General features: G+C 44.1%; 1 protein-coding gene across 1 annotated transcript in view; it reads right to left on the bottom strand.

The window, feature by feature from the left end:
* Nucleotides 1-703: 703 nt before the first annotated feature.
* Nucleotides 704-16740, bottom strand: part of SK (small conductance calcium-activated potassium channel) — a 104610-nt gene continuing 88573 nt past the window's right edge. The window contains exons 5-13 of the mRNA XM_089594304.1: nt 16165-16611; nt 13815-13910; nt 8705-8972; nt 8487-8640; nt 7586-7721; nt 3388-3498; nt 2801-2928; nt 2049-2118; nt 704-1597 (exon numbers count right to left, since the gene is read on the bottom strand). Coding sequence (XP_089450430.1) covers nt 1058-1597; nt 2049-2118; nt 2801-2928; nt 3388-3498; nt 7586-7721; nt 8487-8640; nt 8705-8972; nt 13815-13910; nt 16165-16611 — 1950 coding nt within the window. The 3' untranslated portion in view covers nt 704-1057. The remainder of the gene's footprint in view (nt 1598-2048; nt 2119-2800; nt 2929-3387; nt 3499-7585; nt 7722-8486; nt 8641-8704; nt 8973-13814; nt 13911-16164; nt 16612-16740) is intronic.

Genomic DNA, 16740 nt, shown 5'->3' with positions numbered 1-16740 from the left:
TATTTTTTTGTCCATAATTACATATGTATAATTTCGCACACTCGACCTTTTTGTTTTATTTTTTACCCTCGAATCAAATTATCATACTCTATAGTTTCTTTTTTTCTTTTGTTTTTTTTTTTTTTCAAATAGCATCTCATACAAACATCGCTCTTTAACGCATAATAATTTTTAACGCGCCTACGAACAAACACGTGGAATCGTTGCGTCGTGAATGTATTATCATAGTAATAATATTTATATCGTCACATGTGTATGTATAACGTCGCACGTCATCCTCTCATCCATTTTTCGCTCTCCTATAAATTCATTGCCACATCATATCTAATTGTACGCGCGCGTGTGTATATTTTCTTAACAATATACGCAATATACATGTATGTATACTATGCATCGATTACGTCGCGTGTAATCATATACGTATTATATATATATCAGGCACGCATGTTGGGCAGGGGTGGGGGGAGGAGGAGGGAAGCAGCTCGCAGCGTATAGGTATATATATCGTTCATTAGCGATATATTATATACAGTGGAAGATTTCACGCTCTCTCTCTCTCTATCTCGTGTTACGTGTGTGAAGCAGCGCCGTGTGCGGGGCGATTCCCGTCTGTTTCCGTTCCCTTTAATGGATTAATAATAATAATAATAATAATAATAATAAAAAAATGAACTATTTCCACTTTTACTTGGCGATCAACAAAACAGACGCAAGCGTACGTGTTAAATTATTTTCAAGGGTACGTATGACCGTATGCGTGTGTATAGCGATAAACAAAAAACCGCGTAAAAACAGTGAAACAAAATCTGGTGTAAGATCCTCTCGCCGAAGGAGGAAAGAACGTAGTCCAGACGGGAAGGCGCTCTAGTACCCACGAATGTATTCGCGCGTATATTTTTTACGCGCATCAACAACTACAGTATGTGTCCAAACGAAAAAAAAAAAAAAAAAATCGCACACCCGCACGCGCGCAGATAGACAGACGGGCGTGAAATATAACCAGCGAGGACGCAACAACGGGTTCTCAGTAGGAGTGCTGCGGCTGCAGGGCCGAGACTCAGCTGTGCGGCGAGGTGTCCGAGCCCTGGCTGGTGCCAAGCCTGGCGATTTGCGGGCCCTGCTGTTGGGAGGATCGGCTGGTTTCGGGCACGAGGTGGGGCGTGCGGCTGGAGACCGGGGGCAGGACGGGCGAGGCCGGCCACGGGTGGAGCGAGACCGGGCCGCTGGGCACGCTGCGCGAGTGGGGAAGGAGGGTGTTGGAGCTCAGCTGTTGGGGCCCGAGGATGGAGCCGCTCGCGCCGATCGAGGCGAAGCCGGGGAAGGAGGTGCCGACCTGGTGGGCGCCGATGTTCGGCACGCCGGGGGCTGGGGTTGGCGTCGACGGGGCGGCCACCACCGCCGCGTCCGGGTGGAGGAAGTTGCGACGCTGCTCCAGCCGCTCGGCGTGCTGGGCCATGCAGCGCGTCAACGACTCGGGCAGGAGCTCCAGCTGCTCCTGCAGGGAGATCAGCTTCTCCTCCATGCCAACCAGCCGCTCCTCGAGGGCGTCCTGCCGGCTGCTCATGTCCGACACTATCTCGTACACAGTGTTCTGAGTCTGGACGACATGAAACACAACAACATGACTTTCATCAAAGTTTCTCTCTTTGCTCATTATATAATGCGGACATGGGGGATAACAGAGCACCTAGAAATTATCATATGGCCGATAAATCATCCGCGAGTGCTCAAGTTCTCGGAAAAGTTCCGGTGAGTGGATCAACTTATCGGTCGCGAAAAAGGAACCATCGGAAGGGGGGAGATGATTATTCACTTGTGCTGATCCATCCTAGCGAGTTGGCCGATCAATCCGTAAGCTCATTAGCGACAGCTTGCGATACTTTGAAAATTTCAGCGTCGAAGGAGTAAAGATAAATTGATCGATCAATGGCTACGAATGGCGTGAGTTTTTATCATTTGGATGGTTTTATCGAAATATTTTTTTTTTTTTTTTTTTTTTTTTTTTTTAGGAGTCGGTAATAACAGTGGGAGTAACTATCGGTACATACCTTGGCCATGTCCGTTACCGTACTGGCGTTGTCCATTAGTTTCCTCTGGTCCATTTTGACTTTTCGCAGTCTGTTGTCATGGAGGAAACAGAAACAAAGAATCACGTGATTAAGATTCATTTTTCTTTACCACAATGAAGAAATCGGTTTTTCTATTGATTTAAAAAAAATTTCAACTAGTAGAAATAAGCGATTTTGGTCAGACATGCTCGACAACGTGTATTTTTCTAGTGTTTGCATTAATATGACCAAAAAAATGACAAACTCACATAATTCATCAAATACTTTTTAAAATCATACTTTCAATCATGTTTAACAGTAGAAATATGCGAATTTGGTCAGACATGCAGGAAAATCTTGAATTTTGGTCAGACATACAGGGCAATATTTGTTTTCTTGTATTATTGAAATGATTGATAAAAAAGATTACTGATGGACATACTTAATCCATCAGTGTTTTTAAAAATATGCTTTTAATCATGTTTTCTATTAGAACCAAGCTAGTTTGGTCAGACATGCAGGGCAATGATTATGTTTTTAAATGGCCATTGAAAATAAAACCTGAAATTTCAATGTATCATGGATACAAGTATTTGGTTTTTTTCTGTTTAATTCAAACACATGGAATATTATTTTTTTAATGCGCTTTTAATACTACAAATAAGTAGAAACAAGCAAGTTCGGTCAGACACGGCAGACGATTGTAATTTTTTATCTCTGATTATTTGTATTAACTGTAATGTGATACTCACGCATAAATGGCCAGTAAGAACTTGCGCTGATGTGCGCGAACTCTGCCGGCATTGACCCTCTTCACCAGACGCGTGTGCTTGTAGATGAGCCACGTCTCGCGGAGCACGTTGGCTGCTGCGTTTTTCAGCTGTCGAGTTTTTTTTTTTTTTTTCACACGTGCAAAAGATTATTCATTAATATATAGAAAAAAACTATGGATCGTCAAATACTTAATATTATTGTACAATATTAATACTTTGCACGTAGAGTGCCGGAGAAATTTTGGGCGGAAGGGAAGAAAAGAGCTTTACAGTATTGTTGCAAAATGTCTACTTCCAGGCAATGCCATCAGGAGTTGTTTCCGTATTCTCTTTGCTGTACGCATAACTTGAATTTTAACCATTGCTTTCGTGCGCTTCGCAGAGTATGCAATTTTAATACCGCAATAAGCCCCCGAATAACTCACATTGTACGGGCAAACTAAAAACGGTTTCTCTCCTCCCTTCCACCAAAGTCGGCGAAATTCAATCAAATTTCTCGCATCTCCGGCACAAACGTGGTTTTGCACGAATCGTAGATTGCACGCGGTAAAACCATGAGCCGTTACCCTTTTTGTGAGTTGCGTGTCCATCATGAAATTGTGAACGTGCTTCTCTGCCCTCGTCAGCTCCAGCTTCCTCGACACTACGGCTACAAGAAGTGCAGTGCAGCCCGCACCCTTTCAACAGACAAAGTAAACATTTTTTTTTCTTCTCAACAAAATTTTTTGTTTTAAAAAAAAAAAAAAAAAAAAAAACACAGCACAAAACACCCTAAGCCATCCTTGAAATAGCAAAAAGTTTCGAAATCGAAAAAAAATGAGACCTGAAAGTGTCAGCAACGAAACTCGAGTACACTTTTTCGTGTACAGGCGCACTTGGATTTTCTCGCTCTATCGGGCCATTAATTTTTAAAACGAGCATCAACTGCGAGCGCAAGCCAGTTCCGGCCAGTTGAACCTACAGATTTAACGAAACAGATGGCCGGATTTCGGGTGATCTACTAGGGATTACCTGACTTATAGTCCATTTTCGCGATTCAGAAGTGCACTCGCGAAAAATCATTCCATCCCCCCTACCTTCTCTCTCTTTTTTTTTTTTTTCACCTGAGCGACTTTGGCTACAGCTGCTGTTTTTATCCCTTCCTTTTTTGTTCGTAATACGAGTCCTTGCTCTTCTTATCTCTCGAGTGTACTTGTACGTACTGTCTTTCTGATAAGATTCTGTTTAAATCTTTTTTTTTTTTTTTTTCTGGTTTCGATTTATCGCAGTCATAGCCATTGGCGACCAACGCCTCGTTCTGTTCCAGTGCTAATTTACGTTACAACTCGGTAGAGAGAGGGAGAGAAAAAAAAGGAAACCGTACAAGAAAAACTACACACGAGACTAAAAAGGCTCGAGGGTCCTCGGGAGGGAAAAAAGCAGCCACTCGAACGCATCGTTTCCGAGAGCTGTAATTTTCACCCTGTACCAAACCGATACAACGTGAGTAAGGGGTGAAAAAAAAGGAGCGATTAACGCGTGATAAAGAGAGACAGAATCGTTCCTCGATACACGAAGGCTTTAGAGCTGCTCTTTCTACCATTAGCGCTTCTGTTCAACAGTCGCGATAAGTGTCATTTATCTCCGCGCCCCTTTTCCCCCCCGAGACGAACGTATAATCTTCGAGGACGTCGTTCTCGTTGATAAAGCGCCTCGCGACAGAAAAAGAGACACCTGCGCTCGAAGCAACTGCAAAGAGTATATTCTAATCGAGTGCGCCCCTGGACGGGGATAATCGAGAGGAAGGGAAACCGATTGTCCCTGCAGTGGGGAAATTTATCGCTGCCGAATCAGAACCAACGAGCGCGACGCGCAAACCGTCCGACTGTGAATTCCCGAAATGCCCATAGATGAAGGCACCGCGTGTCGCGACTCCCCAAGTACTAGTTATACATAGTGAACCTACACGTAAGGGCAGCCCTCGACAGGACAATGTCCTTTTTTTCCATCGCCAAACGGAAAGTTCCAGCCATTGGCTCCTAAAACACCTTATTCCGATCAAGCTCCCGGCCCCAGTCAAGGGTGCAACTCCCCGAGAGTAGATCCTTTACCACGTCGCGAGTTCTCGGAGGGTGGGAATTTAATCTCGGGTCGTAAGTAAACGGGCCTCGCGGGAGAGACATTTCCCACCGTGTGGGGGTGGAAAATATCATGGCGCTGTGTACGAAAATGCAAATTGCTGGCGTATGTGCTCGACGGGCCGAGGCTTCTTTCGTCCGATGTACGTATAGCTTCGCGTGGAACTCGTGATGCTCGTAGAGGGATTAAGTCTGATTTTGGCTGCCTGTCCGTTACCCGCACGAGGATGTTAATAAGAGAGCTTGCGGGTTTAGGGATTTTTTGGAGCTTTTTCTGCCAGGGGTTGGTTTGCGGGCTGGAGCATTTGTGGTTTTTTTTTTCTTTTATAGGCTTAGTGGTGGGGGTTGGTTGGTTCGAGATTTTTGCTTGGGCATACAGGTGGTGAAGCTTGATGAAAACCCTGGAGCCTCCTTTTAGTTACAGAGTCTAGTTTTATTTACTTTAGTTAGCTTTTTTTATAATTGTGCCGTTTGGTCCAACAAAAATTGTGTTAGGCACATTGTCATATCTTGGACTACTAGAAAGCAAAACTAGAAGAAAAAAAAGCCGTGGAACAAAGTCTCGTGAAAATAAAACGAATAACATTTTGAGAACAACGTTGCTCTCTTTCAATTGTTTTATTTTCAACTCATTAGCCTTTATTTCATCCGTCCAACTCCCTAATGAACACAAACAACCGGTTCACGGTTGCAATCCTCCAAGAACTCGTAAATAATTTCAATTTTAATTTAGCCCACGAAGCCGCGTCTCCTTTAACTCTGGCATGTGAAAATAAAAAAAATAAAATAAATAACCCGTCGTCCCATCTGTACCATAGAGCCCAGCGATCTAATTAAAAATCCCACCCCCTCCCTCCACTCGAGTATGCGCGCCGATGACGAACCCTGCCACTTTTCTTTTAGCCATCACGACATTGAGCAGCCACCTTTGCCGAGTACCGATCTTTTGTGCGTCCCCGAGCTCACATTGAGTGACACCGATGGAAAATATTTTTGAATCATCAGAGCTGAATGCTCGCGCCGATGAAAGGGTGTCCAGGTGAATAGGCACTGATCATACCCGTACAGATCCACCTTTATCGATCGGCACAGACGACGCGCGTGGGTATAATTATTTTTACAAATGAGCTCGCAAACCACGCCACCGAACGACAGCGTGATTGCTGGACGGGGATGCACGTACAATCGCGGCGTTTAGTCGAGTCAAAAATCGGTACGCGGCCCACGCGCGCAACTCAATGTGTTGGTCAATTTACGTCAGTTTGCGCCCGTACGTGCGTCGAATGCCCGCAATTGCCGAATTTTCGATGGTTAATATTGTGCTGCGATGCGCGGGTTTTGATTTTCAGTTGTTGATTAAAACGCGAGTCTATAGGCACGTGAATGAACTGGCCCCTTTTAATGTGTTTCATTCGGAGCAAAGAGTCGCATGCAAAAACTCGGCTAATCTCGATCTGTCAGATATATACACATAGAAAATGATCATCAGCCCTCGGGGAGTCTTTTTCCGCATCAACGTAACAGTGAAAAAGAGAAAGGCACTCTACGTGTGCGAAATCTCCGAAATCGCGCGCATTTAACGCTCGGCGTCACCACGGTCGGCAAAAAGGCAGAGCGGAATGAAAGGGTGGAGGGGAAAAAAGAAGAAAGAGCCGATCCTCGGGAAAAGGAGAACTAATAGCTTCGAGATGAAAAAAAAAAAAAGGAGTATACGCGAGGACTTAATCCAGTATCATCCAGCCGGGCGCTTTGTCAACCTTTTCTCGGGGAAAAGGCTCGGATTCAGCACTTAAAGGGCGCAGAGCCGATTTTTATACGCCCTCGTTGTGTATCGACCAGCCGACGATTGCGGTGATGTCGTCGATCGACTTTTTTTTTTTTTTTTTTTTTTTTTGATTGAGCTGAGGGGTGAAAAATAGACGACCGGGCCAGGAAGGAAAAATTGGAGGATGACGCGCGTTAGCTTGAGAAATCCGGCCATTAAGCGGCTACTTTTCGTTTTATCTTCTATGCGCTTGGAAAGTCATCGCTGGTCTTTTTTTCCACGAGCGCAAATCGAGGAGAATTAAAATAAGCTCCACCGCAAACGGCGGAATGTCAATTGAGAGTGAAAATCACTCTGAAAACTATATGATTTCGTACTTTTTTATTCAATCGGCACCTTTATTCTTCCATAACATTTATGCGTACGCGCAAGTGTCGGGCATATTTTCCTCGATTAGCTGACCTGTTGCGTCGCCTAATGAGCCACCGCGCCCCGCTTAAATTTGATAAATTATCACCCCAAAGTTTTAACCGCGAGCGTGTTTACCCCTTCAAGTATACACATAATATCCTCGAGGAAATTTGTTATGGTTTGTATTAGAAATACATATTCCACCTACTTTGTAAATTAATGAGCCGATGTAGGATTAATGAGCTTATAAATAAGCCCAGCCGTAAATTTCACCCCCCATGGGTTAATCGTAAAATATTGTGCGATTTTTTAAAAGATGTAATATACCATAGCGATAAATAACACTGCGTCGTTGCAGCTTAATTGCCGTTACAATTAGATATTTTTATGGCCCCAAGTCATTGGAATAGTTAGGTATTACATGCATGTATGTTTAAAAACAACATCAATGAAACGTGTGGGTAGACTTACCATGATGCCGGTGGACACCGCGATGCCCCGGCCACAGTATGTGTTGGGCACGATGTCGCCGAAGCCGACGCTGAGGAAGGTGATGGCGATTAGCCACATCGAGTTGAGCAGGTTCGCGTGCTCCTCGTCGTGAAACCTAGTGACAAAAAAAAAACCATCAGTCTCGGTGTATCATCTCTTCCCCCACTCCTTACCGAAAGTTATAAAAGGGCGTGTAAAAGAGCGAGATATCGATCTCGGCGACGACCGAGGCCTTTTCGTCAAAAGAAAATCGCCGTTGCAGAGACGTCCGACTTATAAATAACACTTGCATATCGATTTATTTTCGTACGCGACCCTCCCCTCCACCATACCATCTCACTCGGTGTTATTTTAAATCGCTTAAATTGTATTAATCACAAAGGTCGTCTCAATCGATTTCGAGTAATGGGTGTATGGTATATATTTTTGCCCTCGAGGTCCATCGTCGGATTCATCAATCGCTAACTTGGACATGAATTTTTACCCACGAGACAAGCCCGAGTAAAATCAACCCTTATTATTTAACGCGGGGTATAGAAATCCATGGATTTTATTTTAAATTTTCCGATAAATCGCAAAGCTATCCAAATAAAATAATGAACAACTCGCTCCTTCAACCCCATTAATGTGACATGAACGCACAATCTCCGACTGACTGATCAATTTCATGGAGGATAGATTGTGTGCGATTGATTCTCGTCGCTCTTGGAGCTCAAAGGAAGCCACACACGGACTTATCGCTACTGCCTGTTCCTGGGGATTCTAATTCCAATGGATCAACGCGCGTCTTTGACGTTGCGAAGATACAAGCGTGTGTACGACAGATTTTCCTCAAATGGTGCAGCGCTTTTGGTCTTGAAGTTTGAAAAAATGAGCTAACCTTTCGCACTGCCTGAGGGTCCACGAGGCAATGATCCACAGCGAGACCATGAGCACGAGCAGCACAGTGCCCGGGCAAATGGTCATGAGCGTCTTGAGCACGAAGCGCGTGTTGAAGTTGATGCGGTTGAGCGCCCCGATGCTCCTCGACGAGGCTGTATATAATTTATAATTTATAAAATGAATAATAGTACGGATTGTACGTGGGGCTTTGCTCACCATCGGTGAAGAGTTTCGAGTGGAGCAGCATGACCCGACAGATGAGGTACAGCCGTAGAAACATGGGTAGCGACAGGGGCACGTCGTAGGGTACCCACCTGCTGCCGATGTCGCCGCCCTTGTTCGCCAACTTGGTCGTCCAAAGGAAGTAATATTCACCGGGTATCGGGTGCACGGCGCATATGACGATCTCGACGGTTATCTGGAGTATCCGCTGCCAGGTCATTGCGATGCGCCAATCGTCGGCGCAGTTGTCGATCATGAATAACTGAAACGCGCCCGCCAGGTGCGCCTATCTGGTTAATGTTGCCGGGTGTTGCTTTTAACGGCACGCGGGGACCAAGCGAGGCGTATGTACACGGGAAATCGCTCATTTCGTCGTGGGGGCAACTAGCTCTATGTGGGTGTGTTTTTTTTTTTTTTTTTTTTTTTTTTTTTTTTTTTTTTTTTCCATCTGTGCGTGTGGCTTTGTGCGTACATGTACACTACTAAACCGTGTTTTTTTTTTTTTTTCCTCTGTACGGGGAATCTATGACTAAAACTAGGTCTATCCTTTTTTTTCCAAGTCTATGGCTTTTTATATCATTCGTTTGTAATTATTGCGTCACACTCTTTCGTTCTTCACAGAAAACCAAATTGAAAAAAAAAAAAAAAAAGCAAAAACTGTGCGTCATGTGTAGCAAAACTCGTGTACACGAAAAATCGGTGATAAATTTCGGGTAAAACTCCAGTGTACACAATAAAAAACGGATATATGCTTCGGCCGCGAAAGGTGTAATCGCTGGGTACGTGAAGCTTGTTTGTCGCGCAAAAAACCGTGCATCGACATTAAAATGTGCAACGAAGGACGATCGATCGTCGACGCTCGCTCTGTCGGCTTTTTCTACGTATCATAGATCATATCGCGACGACGCGCGTTTTCATAGGGAGACTCCGGAGGGAGTAAGGAAAATGAAAATACGTCGGGGCAACGAGCTCCTTTGCTCCTTCCTCGCGTTCTTTTGTACCACCCACTTCCACTCCCCGTTTTTTTTTCGCGGCTCCCATTGTGCTTGCCTCGGGACGTTCCAATTAGGTTTTCAGTGCGGAAGAGAAATATGGCGCGTGGCTCGCGGTAAGTGCGCTCCGGGCCGGGATTTTACGGGTTTCCGCGATTACGGGTCGCAAGGACAATAACGGCTCCGGTTGTTTACGCGTTTTGTCGAACGTTACGATGAATCATCCTCCATCTTCACTAGGGGGGGACAAGGACACCGTCTTTAATTAGAAGCGTTTTTTTCCATTCAACGTATGCAATCGTTTTTAATTTTACAAGGCGAATCGCGTCAAGGGATGATTTTAGGGAGCATTGAAAAAACGCAGTGCATGTCTTGGTTTTTTTTTTTTCTTCCACCGTGAAAAGAAGAAGAAAAAAAAAAGGATACTCTTCTACGGACTTTGTGGCAAAACTCAGCACGCCTCGGGAGTAGATACGTACGAGGGAGTCAGCCGAGCTATCGCGACTGGAACTCACAACTAGCTCGCAGAGTAAAAAGAAAAAACCACCCCCATCCTTCCGTAAGAAGAAGAACACACTTTCGTCGTATATATATATATATGTACGTGCAGCTGTGGGAGCAGCTTTGAGCTCTTCCTTTGCTTCTATGTGTGTGAGATATAGATACAGGAAAAAAAAAGGTAATAGCTAGGGGATGGGAGGATGAGTGGAAATTGGCTGGTAGAGGAGATTTTCCGTCGCCGGCCACGGGAGTGACCGAATTAAAACCGTAACGGGCCTCTTGAAACTTTCATCCTCTCGAGGAGGGACAAGATTTATCTTTCCGTCCCTTTGTTCGAGTTTCTTTGTTTTTATTTTATTTTTTTTCCCTCCTCTCCCACTCCCCTTTTTTCTCTTTGGGGTTTGCTGCAACGTCGATTTCCACGAGGGCAGGAGCCAACTTGCACCGCGTAATTACGTGGTATTTCTCTCTCTCTCTCTCTCTCTCTCTTACTGTCACTCTCTTTCTTCCCTTTTTTTTTTTTATGTAATGCACCACACTTATTTTTTTTATTTGTTTGTACAATTTGTCGAGTACTACATATAGGACCCCCGAGTCCTTACTGGTAATGATACAAAATTCAAACTCGACTCGACTCTTTTTTGGAAGGGATGGCTTTTTTGCCCATTATCCTGAATTAGCGGCTGATGTCTCTATGACTTTTTTTCACGGCCCTTCGTTATTTCGTTGACGCGAGCGACCCACGTTTTTCGTAATGAAAAAAGCATCGATTTTCCAGAGTCGACGTCCGAATTTTCGGAAAAGCTGTTTTTGCGTTCGCCTCACCAGCAGATCTGACGTTTCGCCGATGACGAACGACGAGCGATAAAACGTCGTCGCCGTCAGATACACTCAGTCACCGTCGTTGCATTGAAGCCTCGACGTCGCCGCTCCGACGAGCACGTATGCGATCAATTTTACCCAGAAAAAAAAAAGAAAAAAAAAAAAAAAAAAAAAGCCGATCACGATGCAAAACGCGCGCACAAAAGCAGATCGACCCCCACGACGAGCACGAATATAATATAATACTATCGAGCGCCTCGCAGCGAAGCTTTTGGGCAAGGCTCCCCCCCCCCCCGTCTTTGAGACTCTTGGCCTTGCCGTCGTCGACTCCGGCAATTCTCCGATAGAACACGTTTCGTCCGAGCCACCCCCACACGCGAGTACCTACATGCACCAATCAACACCTGCGAGCTTCAAAACAGTGCAATATCCCCTTGGCAATTCAATTTTTTTTTTTCTTTTTTCTTTACTCTCGTATTCGCGTCGCAATTCGTTTTCGGCTTATCGCGGGTAGTGCACCTACGTGCTCGCGCCGTTCGACCGAGCGAAGGAAGGGGTGCGATTGATTTTATACTGCGGAGACGGCGGAGTTGGGGCTAGAACTCGATTAGGGACCCCCGAGGTGGTGGCACGAGTCATACACAAATTGAAAATCAAGCCACGGGCGCCCTGCGTAACTCACCCGGTGCTTGCTTTGAATTACACCGACCTTGAAACTGATAATATTGTTCCGCGCTTGGAGAAACTTTGGGATCGAGTCTTCGTCTCTCGGAGGATGGAAATTAGGCGATCCTTCGGCCGGGAGCTTATAGAAAAACAACCGAACGTGTAACGTATATAACTTACTTTGCGCGAAGTGTAATTTCAAAGTTTTAGAATTTGGAGAAAAGAACTTTTCGTCGCGCCGATCCGTCTTTTCATGAATTTCAAAAAGCCCCTCCGGGTAATCTCGCAGCGTCAAAAATCTCGCCTTCGAATAAGTATATAAAATTTTTTTCTTTTTTCCCATCACCCCATCACAGTTCAAAAAAAATCAAACGTCATCATTACATAAATTTTGTGTATTTTTACCTTGAACTGATATTAATAAATACACAAAATTAGTGTATAGTAATATAATTAGCATAGGGTTGAATTACGCAAAACCTGTGCAGTCAGATTTTAAACAGCAGATTTTAAATTAAAGATTTCCCCTCAAGACCATTGAGGCTAAAATACCCTTGAATCCAGTGTGGTTCCCCTCCGCGTGTATTTCCAAGGGAAAAAAACACCCTATGGAATTACGCGCTGCACTAACGTTTCTGGGTCGCTCTTCAGAATACCTCAAATTCATCGAGATTTACAATTCTTTTTCCGCTCGGCCCTTGCCGCGGATTAAAATTTTCATCCGTTGGATTTATGCATTTTTTGACGTCAAAGGAAACTCGGTACAAAGATGAATTTTTCAGCAAAAAAAGAAAAAAAAAAAAAAAAAAAAAAGGTTGATCAAATTGCTACGCGGTGCGCGAAATTCTTTCAAATTACAGGATAATACGAAAGTTCAAAAAAGCATCACAATAAACCCGAAACCGTAAATTACGTACCGGCACCCCTTGAAATAGCAAACGAGTCCACACTGCGCGATACATCGGAGATACCGATCGATACCTCCTTAGCGCTCTTCAGTGCCCCTTTTTTTCTCCACGTGGACCTTGATCGAATTAAGAAAAAAAAAAAAAAAAAAAAAAAAAAAAAAAAAAAAAAAAAAACAATCGAAGGTCACTTCGAGACTCCCTCGGCCTCGAGTCCAGAATTCGATTCATCCTCTCCATGGCTTATATACCATACAATAGCTATTTTACATCGGACTACTCTGCAAAATGGTCCTCTGTTTTCCCACGCGCCCTCTCCCTCGGGTAATACATCTTGCGGGAGTGCATACGCGCGCTTCCAGATTATTTTTCAAATTTCCTCACTCGAGCGGAAAATTTTCATATCCCAGGAGCAACTCCGTTATGGAATAAATAATAGCACCCCCGCCACTCGAGTGTATACACAGCGCGTAACTGTCGGCGTTCAATTTTGAACGAGGCATCTCGTGTTTTTCCTTACAGGGGTCACGGCTGGGTGCTCTTGTTCTCCCTTGCCTTTTGTTTTGTTTTTTTTTTTTTTTTTTTTTTTTTTTTTTTTTTTTTTTTTTTTTTTTTTTTTTTTTTTTTTTTTTTTTTTTTTTTTTTTTTTTTTTTTTTACAGAACTGCAATGTCATTAACACCCCACGCTTGCCTCGGTTCTTCGCGCTGTTGTACATACGGATGTGCACAATCGGGCGAGGAAAAGATTTCCGTCGACCAAGCACTTTTCGCGATACGTGTGTACACTCAACTGTCCCTGGGTCTTGTTGCGCTGTCGCTTGAATTTTCATCCCAACGACAGTTTTTTGAGAAACGATCGCCGATCGTTAAAATGTGTATTCGCGAACGCGTGAGGGGTTGCATATATATATTTGTACAAACGAGCGAGCGAGCGTCGTGCAATCAATCGTGTGACCGTATGGTATGATGTATACGTTTATTTCACCGTGTTGCTTTACGCTAATGTGTTTATCTTTTATTTTGGTAATCTATCATTGAAATTGCATTGCTGAGATCACATTGCACACATACGTGTATGTATAGTGACCCAACAGAATCTAAGTCATGCAAAAACAAAACAAAAAAAAAAAAAAACGAGCTAACAATCACAGTTGACGTAATCGTTTTGATAAAGAGGTATATATATGCGCCTTTTAGGAGAACGCTGGTTGACTAACCTGAACTTCCAAAGCGTGGTAAGCGAATATGAGGCCAAGGAGTATCACAGTTGACACGGAGATCAGAGTTTTGAGAGCAGTCGAGTAGAAAGAGGCCTGGAATCAAGAAAACAATTATTTTTTTTTTTTTTGCTTATTGTAAAATATATTCCTGGTATCCTGTGAAAATACGCGTCTCGCAGCCGTGGCATCTTGTGGAGGACACGCTGTAGTTGCGGTTATTCCAAGGGAAATTTTTCACAGAAATAACGGCGAGGACCTGTATATGTATATTTGTTTTTTTTTTTTTTTTTCAAGGCAGATGACGCGCCATATTTATCGAATATCCCGTCGGGACAGCTAGCTCACCGAAGGATTACGCGAGTAATGGAAATGGAGCGCTTGATCTCTGGATTTGGCAGCTGCTGCGCTTCTTCGTTTCAAACGCACGGGTGGAGGGGAAAATACTACACGGCTTTTTTTTTTCTCTCTTGCTGGTGTTTTTAGTCATTAAATTTTTTTTTTTTTTTTTAAATATTAAAATAATGATTAATCATCCCATCGGAAATGACATATTAGGGTGCAAAACTCTGTGAAAATATTGTAATCAATATTTGACGAAGAAAATTTTTGTAACATCAATGTAAAAATAATTAAGTTAACGTTTTTTAAAATTATTTATTGTACAAATAATTGTCGATCAAGTAGAACAATTAATTTCACGTGACTACTGTACGCATGTACTCATTTAACACGAATAACCCTTACTTTGGGTAGAGGTGAAAAAAAGAAAATTAAGACCAAAAAAGTATAATCATGAAGTACATGACCCGTGCATCAAAGGGACATGAAAATCTAAGTCTAGTACACCTCCCTTGTGAATTATGGAGTTGAAATTCAAGTGACTCTGAAAACCGTTTCAATCGAAAGCTCTCGGTAAATAATTAACTTACCTACCGTGCGCGTGGAGCTGATTTTTTGAAAAAAATCCAATGATTAAAAGCATTGCCGTGCTCCCACCGAAGAATACCCCGCTGTAAGAGTCGCATAATCAAGCGACAAATGCACTTTTAATCCGAGGTCACGCGCACTGAATATTCACGCTCGAAAAAAAAGTTGGCCCGGAATGAATAATGTCCCACCCCTTACGTAATCCCAAATATATATATATATATGCCATCCATCCCGTAAATGGCCCTCCGATTGGTTCTTCACAAAGTCACTACGAGTCGAAATTATTTCGAGAAGCCAAAGAGGACCTCGTAGATACATACCTATACGTAAAAAGAAAAACTTGACCGCCGCCCGATAACGAGCCGCAGCTTGAACTTACTTCGACACACCCTCGGAGTGTCCCTGTATTTATTAAAAAAGTTGAGCTTTTGACGGCAGCCGGTCCATTGTCTCCCTCCCCGTGCCCGCCTTACATTCGCTCTTCCGCGGAACTTTATTATGCGCGACTCTTTTCAGCGACTGAATAATTTCGCCCGGCTCCGTGTACATCGAGAAAGTTACGGATGCCGGGGACGCTTGACCGGGAGGTTGTATCAAAAACTTTTGCTCGCTCCAACGCGTCCCAACTGCGGGCTTATTTCGGCTGTTGTAGTATTTACAGCCAACGTCTTCGATATACTGAGCTTATGGTTGTGTGTGTTGTCTTGAAAAAACAAAAACAAAAAAACGAGTAACGGAGAAAAATTACAAAACTATTATTGGAGTCGTGTGTGTACATCTCTTTTTTTTTGCTTGTAAATAAAACCGATCTTTTTTCAGTCCTCTTTATCCTTCCCCCCATCTGGCGCTACCTTTATTTATGGCATGACATCTTTTTCTCCTCGTTCCGATTCACGAGTAAACTTGTCATTTCTTTATTTTCCTCCCTTAACGGATCGAAGGATATCACCCTTGGCCCGATGGGATTAAATTTAACCCTCAGAGGGAGTATAAGTGCAGGTATTACCGGGAGAAACAAGAAAAAACGAGCGAGGGATTCGAAGGAGCCATCACATTCACTCGACTCGGCTTCCGAAATCAACTTAACCGCGGCAAGTAGTACGACCAGGGTACGGTCAGACGAACCGGACATTGTACCTACGCTGTTATCGAAACGAGCCGATTTTCCATTCTATGCACATTCCGGTTCTCTTTGTTTACGATCAAACGAGCCAATAGTTAATTGCTAAGTAGCTTTAATTACCAGTGGGCTTGTACGTGCTTGCGCGTATCACCTATAAACAGTTTGGGGGCGAAGGAGCGCGAGAGTTGTAAGAGAGAAGCCAAGGATGTAACTTTCATTGTTTTATATACGGAAAAAAATAATAGAATTTTTAGATGCAGCGGTGTAAAAAATGGTTAAAAAAGGCACACATACCTTGGTGTAGATGCCGGCGCTGGATAGCTCGTTCTCAATGACCATGACGATGATGCCGAACATGCCCATGACGAGTGCGTAGTCGCTGATGCGCTTGCGCTTCTCGAACAGTGCCTTCCGCCGACCGAGCCGGTAACCGACGTTGGGCTTGTGCTTCGAGGCGGCGCCGATGCTGTTCTTGGGCCCTTGCAATTGACCGGGTCCCAGGCCGGCCGTACCCCCGGCGCCGCCAATAACACTCCCAGCACCGGTGAGCCCGCTCACGGATAAAGCACGCTCGTCACCGCCTGCGCAGCCGCCGCCACGCGGGTAGTCACCGCCGACTAGTACTACAGCGGCCTCCTCGCCTTGGCCACCCAGTATCGAGCCGCAGGCGTAGTGGGCCCCGATCCCACCGCTGCTCTTCATCGCCCCCGGTATCGACAGCGTCGACGCCGGCTTCCGCAGCTAAGGGCGTTGTCGTAACCCGCTCCCATCAATACTCTTTTCTTTTCTTTCTTTCTTTCTTTCTTTTTTTTATTTATTTTTTTTTTATATATATAATATGCTACTCGTGTGTGTGTGTCGATGTATGCG

The sequence above is a fragment of the Copidosoma floridanum genome, unplaced genomic scaffold, assembly GCF_036245765.1.
Source record: "Copidosoma floridanum isolate Cflo_tuat_1 unplaced genomic scaffold, Cflo_Japanese_pri ptg000021l, whole genome shotgun sequence".
In the NCBI taxonomy this organism is placed as follows: domain Eukaryota; kingdom Metazoa; phylum Arthropoda; class Insecta; order Hymenoptera; family Encyrtidae; genus Copidosoma; species Copidosoma floridanum.
The sequence above is the reverse complement of the archived record's forward strand: the minus strand, read 5'-3'. Positions and strand labels throughout refer to the sequence as shown.